At 44.0% G+C, this 9,479-nt stretch overlaps 1 protein-coding gene across 1 annotated transcript; it reads left to right on the forward strand.

Annotated features, from left to right (window-relative positions):
- Positions 1–2,337: 2,337 nt before the first annotated feature.
- LOC144742182 (gametogenetin-binding protein 2-like) lies at positions 2,338–9,173 on the forward strand (the record flags this gene model as incomplete). The annotated part of the gene is made up of 14 exons (XM_078624663.1): positions 2,338–2,430; positions 3,378–3,458; positions 3,548–3,801; positions 3,935–4,033; positions 4,783–4,896; positions 4,976–5,185; positions 5,271–5,445; positions 5,529–5,717; positions 5,798–5,918; positions 6,565–6,684; positions 6,754–6,896; positions 6,992–7,171; positions 7,247–7,414; positions 9,024–9,173. Coding segments are annotated over exons 1-14 (2,097 nt in total), but the record flags the coding sequence as incomplete, so codon positions are not given.
- Between the last annotated feature and the right edge of the window lie 306 nt (positions 9,174–9,479).

Genomic DNA, 9,479 nt, shown 5'->3' on the forward strand with positions numbered 1-9,479 from the left:
GCTTGACTTGTCTGGAATCTTGACAGAGCTTGACAGAAAAAAACACCAGGTACTGGGTTCTATCGCCAGCCGAAATGCAAAAAAGCCAGGGAGAGTCATGGAACTATGTGGTAGAAACCTCCCGTTAGTGACTGAGAGAAGGACGGTAAAATTTTAACTTTTACCATCTGCTACCACGGAATTCACTACCAGGTGTGACACACCTTCAGTTTTCAATTTAATATCTAGAAAAAAGCAGGATTTTATAGCCATATGTATTGATATGATAATAACACTAAATAATACACAAGACTATATTTTATTCTATTTATTGTAAACAATACAACATCGCCATAAAAACATGTCATGTGGGTCCCGTTTGCTGTTGCGCTAACTAGAACCCATTCAAAAGAAGTGTTAATAATGTTGGTGGTTTGGTGGAAAAGTACATCTCCACCAGACTTGAAATGGATTGCGGCCATGACAGAAATAACATTGAAATAACATTAATAATGATAGAGGGGAAGAGAGGGGCCCATGGGGCTGTTTCTTGAGTACAGACTTGTGAAAACAACAGGAACAGAAGCTGTGACTAAATATTTGTATATGTAAAGGTGTGAATTACTCTGTATTGATATATATATATGTGTGTGTGTGTGTGTGTGTGTGTGTGTGTGTGTGTGTGTGTGTGTGTGTGTGTGTGTGTGTAGGTACCATACATCAGGGATCCACTGCAACACTGTGTGACTTAGTTGTATTGATGTGTAAAGTGAAAAAGAAAAAACTTGAAAACATGAACAAAGCTTTTTTGTGGAATACCTGATTGCGGCCTAGCCTCACCCTTACTCTGCCTCCAACAAAACATAGGTTAAGACAAAACTGTAGTAATGCAGACTCATTATCAAACCTTTTCTGAGTGAAGCTGGAATCACACTATATTACCCCCCCCCCCCCCCCCACCCATACACACATACACACACACACTTGCCATTAAAAATATTAGTGCAGTCTTATTTGTCCTGCGATCAAATACACACACCAATGCATGTTTACCTGGTTTCTTTACATATACATGCATGCATCCACGGACGTCAAAGAAAGTTTGCTTCTGGAGAATTTACGTGGAAAAAAGGCTTTGAGGAATGTATGTCAGACTTTCTAGAGTTTTCTAAGTTTTGTCCAAACAGCCTTTCTGATAATATTTTCATGACAAAATGAAATGCTGCTCCAAGCCCACATTGGTGTATTCGACCTACACTGTCAGCCTGTGCTATCAACAGTCCACGTTTCTGTGGCAGGACACCTAGACCCACCGCCTTAACTGGACCACACACACATGCTGCTAACGCCCCACATGAATTGTTCATCAGTGCATTTTTGCTGACTGACTCACACACACCAACGTTCCTTTACTCCGTTCATATATAGTTGCCTATGTGTCAAATACATGATCTGTAAATGGTCTTCCGCCGCCTAGCGGCATTGCGTGTAATAACGTCATCTACGACGTACCGGGGGCAAGGGTCAATTTGTAGAATCCGCCACCCTAGAAACCTGAGTCACCGTCGCACTCATTTCTTTTTTTTTAATAGTATTTAAAGGGGGCTTAATAAGCAGGTGTGTATGAACAGTGTTGGTCTTTAGTTAAGAGTGTGACAGAAAGTGACTGAGTAACTCGTGTGCATGTGCTAGTCAGAGAAGCTGCAGTGACAGTCACCAAGCTCAACTTTATTAGCCGTGTCCAAGCTTGCTAATGCTAGCTACTAAGGTGACAAGTTTGCTAGCCTCGGCAGGGCGCAAACATTGTGAACGTATGAACATTGATGTCGTCGGTTAGTCCTATACAGTTTCAAGTGATCGTCGCCAGTCGTCCTTACCCGCATCGAATGCTTCTTGGTGACATAGAACTGAGGGACGTTAGCTAGCAGGCTAATGAAAAGTAGCAAATAGCCGGTCGACGCTAGCGTGACTGAACCTGTAACTTCAACGATATTGTCCAAACCAGTTCAAACTCAGTCTAAACAAATACAATGACACACATTTCTTTCCATAAACTATAATTTTTCAGGTAATTTCCCCGTTTAACTGTTAAACGAGTTAAATCTAGGTCAAGGCAAGTGTTTAGCATAGGTACGCGGTGCTCAATCAGCACAGTGTCATATCGTTGGGGTATTTTGGCTTGTGCATGTCATGTCGTGTGAAGATAGCATGTATGTATTATAATGGCAACGTGATGTGGCGGTTGTTCCTCAATGACCTGTGCCAGATTGGTATTAGTTTGTTGTGGCAGCCTGTGCTGAGGTCACTTTTGGTCTGGATCCACAGATAAGCTGCCTTCAGACGGAACTGGATGACACCATGGCCCGTCTGGTAGCTGTCTGCAGGGACGGGGAAGAAGACTACCCATTTCTAGCAAGACAAATCCCATTGTATATTGACGACACTCTCTCGGTGAGTATATGTGCATGATCGCAATATTTTTGTCAACAGCACAGTTACAAGCTCTGTTTGCATTGTTTTTCGTCCCCCTTATCATTTCTGAAATTTATGTGCTTATATATCACCAAGGTCTTTCTGCGATCCATTAGATATTGGTAACCTGTGATATTTACACTAAAGTGGTTAGTTGCTGTAATTGTTCGTCCAATCCATACTGGTCCTGAAGGGATCTTTTTGTATGTTTCTGCTGTACATGTGCAGTCATTATTTTGTTTATCTACCAGTACTAATAATGTACCAGCAGTACCTGTGGAAATGCTCTCAAGGGATAACATGTAACATCGTGTCCTGTGTTGTTTTGTTTGTTTGTGATTTGATTTGAAACAACACAAACCTCTGTGTGAGTGTTCAGCTACCAGATGCTTGCATGTTTCTGACCTTGTTTCAGTTACTGAACTTGAATAGTTTAAATGCACTCTTGAACAACAAAAGCAGTATAAGATTCAATTTGAGATGTGCCCGTTTTATTTTCATCACTAAGTGGTGAGTGAAAACACATAGTTTAATTTGGTACACAAAACTGAAGGATAATGGTGATGATGAAGCTGATGAAGAAAGCTTAAACTTAAAAAAACACTGACTGTGGCTGTGTAGGGATGGGAAGTGAAGAACATAAGTCAGCGTCTGGTACAGTGTTTGGAACTAATCTGACGTGTGCTGTGACAAAGCATCATGTTGTCAATTTGTTTGTATGTGAGTAGGGGCAGACCCAACTGAAGCTTATTTCCTCATGTGTACATAACGACATTATGCATGAGCTCAATGTTGTGCCAGATAATCAGTGTTAGTGAGTTTCAGAGTCTGTCATCTTCAAAAGAGACACATTAATGATGTAAACAATAACGGGACGTGTGGGAGTGGGTTTACATTAACTGTCGGTCATTATCGCTTGTTGGCAGATGGTGATGGAGTTTTCTGATTGTGTGACGGATGTTGACAGACATGAAATGAACATGTCTCGTTGGAAAAAATTCACGGAGGTTAGTATTTTTCTTTCTTTAACGTTTATGTTCTTAAGCTCTGCCAAGAGAGGTATCGAATGTCTAATGTACACGTCCTTTGTCTATAGTTTTACAACAAGTTGAAGCGCCAGGATTTGAATATGGCACTGCTAGTGATGTCCAGAGAGGTGTACAGCGCCTTATCTCAGCTGGTGCCATGCGTTGGCTGCAGACGAAGCGTGGAGCGCCTGTTCTCCCATTTAGTGGAATCAGGGACACCAGCACTGGAGCCGCTAACGGTGAATCCCTCGGGTGTGCTCTCTGTCAGCAAGGCCTGTTTGGCAGATATAAAGAAGCTCTACAGTCTCTTCTATGTCCATGGGTGAGTTACAGAGAAAAAACTCAGGCATGAATGAACAGAAATCAGCTAAAGAACCAGGTTCTAAATATCTGAGGTAATTGTTGGAACACTCTTTCAGTATTGTACTGGTTTGCTTGTATTTATTTCTGTACAGGTCAAAGTTGAATGACGTGATTGATGCCATTCCAAAAAGCAAGAAAAACAAGCGATGTCAGTTGCACTCCTTAGACATTCACAAACCTAAACCCTTGGGGTGAGTAAAATCACCTTTCCTCAAGTTACATGTCTTTCTGTCCCAATCCTTTGGGAACAATAGTGGGAGCGTTTTAATATTGTTTTCTGTCAAAGTATAGTGAAGGAAGAACGTGTGTTTTAACTTTTGCAGCACCTCAAAAGTCTTAAGTTGTAATATCTCGGACAGAATCACCTGGAAAGGATTGGCTTTTATTTTGACAGAAGTTACACAGAAGCTATGCACATGGCCGTGCTCCCAAATCTTACAGTCATCCTGAACTACAAATTGTTTGCAAAAGTGTATTTTCTGTAGTAGGCTGTTATTTCTGTGGGTGTGCCTCTGTAGCCAGTCAGTCATTTTAGAGCCATTCACCTCAGCAAAGATTGGAAAGAAGTATCCTTCCTGTGACAGACCGTTGTAGCTTGTCTGATTATTTGGTTTGCAGATAGTTTCTTTTCTCACCTCAGCACCTTCATTGTCTGTACATTCAACACCTAAGGCTGGCGTGTCCCTCCCAGAGAGAGGGATCCCTCTTTCTGAGGTTCTCCCTGAGGTCCCTGAGGTTTTTTTTTTTATTTGTGTAGCCCATCATCACAATTATAATTGTCTGGATGGACTTAACAGTACGTACAATACTACACCCTCTGTCGTGCTTTGCTTTAAATAGTTGCTGGCTACCCCAGGTGGAGGTGTGGATTTGTGTTGTAGGTTCTAAAGATGGTTCATCTGCCTTGTCATGATGAATTTTGTCGTATGTCTGCTCACAGGGGAAGCTGGATGGATGTGTGGGAGCTGATGTCTCAGGAGTGCAGGGATGAGGTGGTTGTTATCGATAGTGCCTGTCTCTTAGAGACACTGGAGACTTACTTACGTAAACACAGGTAAGGTGTGACTCTTGAGTCAAAGTCCTGTAATGGGCTAGTGGGGAACTACACTACTTCATCACTGTCTTTTACGTAGGTTTTGCACTGACTGTAAGAGTAAAGTCCTGAGGGCATATAACATCTTGGTCGGGGAGCTGGACTGCAGTAAGGAGAAGGGGTACTGCGCCGCCTTGTATGAGGGACTTTGCTGTTGCCCCCAGGAACGACACATCCACGTGTGCTGTGAGACAGACTTTGTGGCTCACCTCCTGGCCCGGGCACAGCCTGAGTTTGCAGGAGGCTATGAGTAAGTAAAAGCCAAATCCTTTTCCCTGCTCTGTCCTTATTCCGCCAGTGTTTATGAATCCAATTTATGATTAATTCTTCTTAAGATATAGAGAGAGACATGCCAAGACCATCGATGTTGCACAAGAAGAAGTCCTCACCTGTCTGGGCATCCATCTCTATGAGCGGTTGCATAAGATCTGGCAGAAGCTACGAGCAGAGGAGCAGACCTGGCAGATACTGCTCCATTTGGGAATTGACATGCTTCGTAAAAGCTTTGAGGTACGTTGAATCCAGCATGGGTATGTTTGTCTCGAATCAGATGACAGCTGTCCTTACTGTTTGTTCATGGTTCTGCCCCAAAGATGGCGGTGGAGAAGATGCAGGGCATCAGTCGGTTAGAGCAGCTTGTGGAGGAGCTGTCAAAGGAGGAGAGAGTCAAAGAGCTGAAGCAGGAGAAAAAGAGGCAAAAACGAAAAAATCGACGCAAGAGCAAGTGCAGCTTTGACATATCTGACCAGAAAGCAGAGCACACGAAGGAAGTTCAGGATGAGGTAAGAGCCTGGAGCATTCGTCAAGATGCTCGACCCAAGTTTGCCTGCATTCAGCTTTGCCTCCTTTGCGCGTGTTGAAGGATTCACTGGAGTTCGTGAAGGTCAGCTGTGAGGCCTGCAGCAGCCGTAGTGACGGAGACGAGGAGAGCATCTCTGCCAATGGAAGCACATTCTGTAGCTGCCCAGACAACGCTAAACACGGTAAAGACGCACACAGGCACCACTAGCTAACCACCGCAAAACAGCACATCCATGGGTCCACCAGGCTGGAGATCCAGACGCACGGCCAGCAGTATTCCGTCTGGGCACCAACCACTGGAGCTCATTCATGATCAGAGGAAACTGTCATAATGAAGTTTTGACCACGACACAAACAATGTAGAATATGGAGAGGTTTGTGGGTTTTTGTCAGAGGAAGAGCAAAAGCTGAAAGACAGACACGATCGCCAACACGGAACTCCACTCTGCAGTTCGCTCCAGTTCTGATAGTAAATGTTCTAACCGACCAAGAACCGACAGCCCTCTGCCTGTAGTGACCAATCAGAGGACGGCCCTCTGTCTGTAGGGACCAATCAGAGGACGGTATTCTGTCTGTAGTGAGTAGGTTTCTGTCAGACATCACCGTTCCTCCATCAAACTCAGCCCGTCTTCTCCAAAACAAACTTCACTATTGACTTGAATCCGTGACTCTAACGTCACCTTGGTCGTCGTAGTTGCTTACAGTGTTATTTTGACAATGAACCTGTTGGTGCAAAGGTCTGTCGCTCTTTACAGATGTGACTCCATTTTTCCTGACTATTATCGAGTCAAAGATAGATGAACGTGGACTGTATTTGTCTCTGTCCAGATTTTGCCTCCCACAGTAGTGACTACGGCTATTTCTCCAGCATTGATGGTAGTGACATGGGGTCACGAGAGGGCTCGGACGTCGCCTGCTCTGAGGGAATCTGCAACCACGATGAAACAGGTCAGGACCCTGGAAACAGTTTGAAACACACAGCTCTGAGGTGTCCTCATTCCTTTGACTCATCCACAGGTGTTGACCCAAATACACATCTCTGTGATGAAGACAAGCATGAAGATGCAGAAGACAGTTGTGTTGAATGCTGGCCACACCTGGAGGAAAACACTCAGTATATGAGTAAAAAGAAGAAAAGAAAGAGTTTATGTAACAAACAGGTAAGGGACAAACGAGAGGACTCCTCTGCACACGACATATGAAGACATTAAGGGTCTGTAACACTGAATGCAGGGACAAAGAGCTTGTCTGTCAGCGGGGGGACACAGCAGACCGCAGGAAACCGCCTTCGCACATTCTCCAAGCCGAAGATGTCTTTTCAGCCTCCTGTGGTGATAAGTCTGCCAGCATGGGACAGCAATTATCTTGGACCACATTTAGAAATGGTCTTCATGCAGAAAGTCCAGGAGCAACCCTAAGTCTGGTGGAACTTCTGGTAAGTGACCACGGATCTGATCTCTTCATCTTGGTTCTGTGATGTAACCGGGGCTCTTTGCTCGTGTTCACACAGGATGATTCCGATGCGATTTCCGATGAGGAGAACTGTCTGACGCAGGATGAAATTCAGACATTTCTACAAAGGAATCAGTCCTTCTACAGCAACCGCCATCATTACAGACAGCTACTGAAAGAGCAATTCACTAACTACTGCCGTTCACCGAGAGGAAGCTGGTGTGTGGCAAGTGATTCAGTGTCAGCTAATGTCCTCTTTCCCTGGGAAAACACTCATGACCACTACTGCAACACGTGAACTGAAGTTTTCAAGTAACGTTCGTGTCCTGTTTGGTCGATGGTCTTTCCTCTATTTTGAGTAAATGTGATTTGTCACCCCTGATTTGATTTGTTGAACACATTCTCACCTGTACGTAGCTGATGGTATTCTGTAGAGCTGTTGGGGAAGGAGCACAGTGGTGTCTAATAAAGCTTTGCAAGCTGTGGGGAATGTTTTAGAAGTCTTCTTTCTTTCTTTTGTTTCTACAGTGTTTCTCTCGTTTCACTTTTAAATGTGTACAGAATGTTAAATGTGAAGATTTTACAAAGAATGAACACCCGTTTGGGCTTTGGGTGCGACGTGAAGATGCAATGTGCAAAATTTACTAAATAAAGAATATTGATTTGCATTATAGCAGTGACATTTTCTGAGTTGTTTTTGAAACGAACTTGTTTTCAGGAATTTACCATGAGCACATGAATGAATCTGTGTCAGTACTGTGGATATGTATCATGTTTAAGCCCCTAAAAAGTAACTCACAGACGCTTTTGCTTACTGAACGTTTGATCATCCTTTTTGGAAACTAAATCTTTGTCCATTTCTATTCACGTGTGTTGGAGGCTGCATATAATGTACAAACCTCCAGCAGTTTCATTTTGACAGTATGACACAAGTGATCATCCAACAAATAGGTTAGATTGAGACGAGTCTGCAGATTCAGTTTGTGTGTAACACTGTGGACACTCCAGGTGCTGAGCTAAGCATGATGTTAACATGTCAACTGCTGCAGCTGCTCATTTTTGTCCTGTCATTGACAATTCAGCAGTTTCCGTTCATATCAAAAGCAAAACAAGTTACACTGATAAGACAAACGCAGTTGGGGAAAAAAACATTCAAGAAAAATTGGATGTTTTTTTAAAAACAAGCTTGCTTCTTTGGTTTAATTTAGCCTCAGCGCCTTGAGTTGATTGGTCTGAAAAGGTATAATTTAAATTGTTTGTCATGGTGTCGTCTGCTTATTTGTTGTGATCACCCTATCTACCTTGTATCTACCCCTCCCTCCCGTCTCCCTTTTTCCACATGTTTCTCCACCTTTTGTTTTTGTTGTTGATTATTTTTTATATGATAAAAGAGCAGATTTGTTTAAGTTGTTTGTTTTTCATGTATATAATCGAACACATATAAATGCAGAGGACTCTAGCAAACATATGGAAGATACAGATGATGCTATAACCATAAAAACAGTTTGGAGACATTTTCATCTGAACATTTGTATGAATTGAAGGGCGGGTATAGATCACAGTGTGTTTCTCCAGACGACCAGTGGGTGTCGCTAACGCGCGCGCACACACACACACACACACACACACCACACACACAGTGGCGCTCCGGCCAGTGGACGGTGGGCGGGGACGAACCAACGTTACGATCACAGCTCTTCTTAATGTCACCGCATGGACCTAGTCACCGCTCCTCTGGATGCCGCACACTGAGACGGTCGAACCCTCGGACTGAACCCTTCCCGCATCCACCGGCTGCCTCTGCGCCTGGCTGAATTAAACTGTCCGTCCGTTAGGTGACAGGGCCGGCGGAGATGGAGCGGTGGAAAGGCAGAGTGGCCCTGGTGACCGGAGCCTCGGTGGGGATTGGAGCGGCTGTGGCCCGGACGCTGGTCCAGCAAGGCATGAGGGTGGTCGGCTGTGCCAGGAATGTGGACAAAATAGAGGTAGGGGGTTAATTTGAATATGATTGAACGCCGAGGGATCAGTCAGTCCGACTCCTGGAGCAGATGCTCCGAGAGCCACGACAAACCAGCTCCCTTTCACTAGCTAACGTTAGCTCCGGCTAGTCCCGGCGCGGAATGGGAATGGGGCTGGGGCTGGAGCTGCTCGGATTCCTCTGACATTGAATGAGAATTATTCAAAGAGCTTGACGTGTGTCAACTGGTCTTCTTTTCTTCCTCTTATCTAATTCCATTTGTATGAGGTTTGTGTAACATTTACACGCAACATGTTGTTTATATTGAATAGAG

Source organism: Lampetra planeri, unplaced genomic scaffold (genome assembly GCF_965212315.1).
Source record: "Lampetra planeri unplaced genomic scaffold, kcLamPlan1.2.h2 scaffold_895, whole genome shotgun sequence".
NCBI lineage: Eukaryota > Metazoa > Chordata > Hyperoartia > Petromyzontiformes > Petromyzontidae > Lampetra > Lampetra planeri.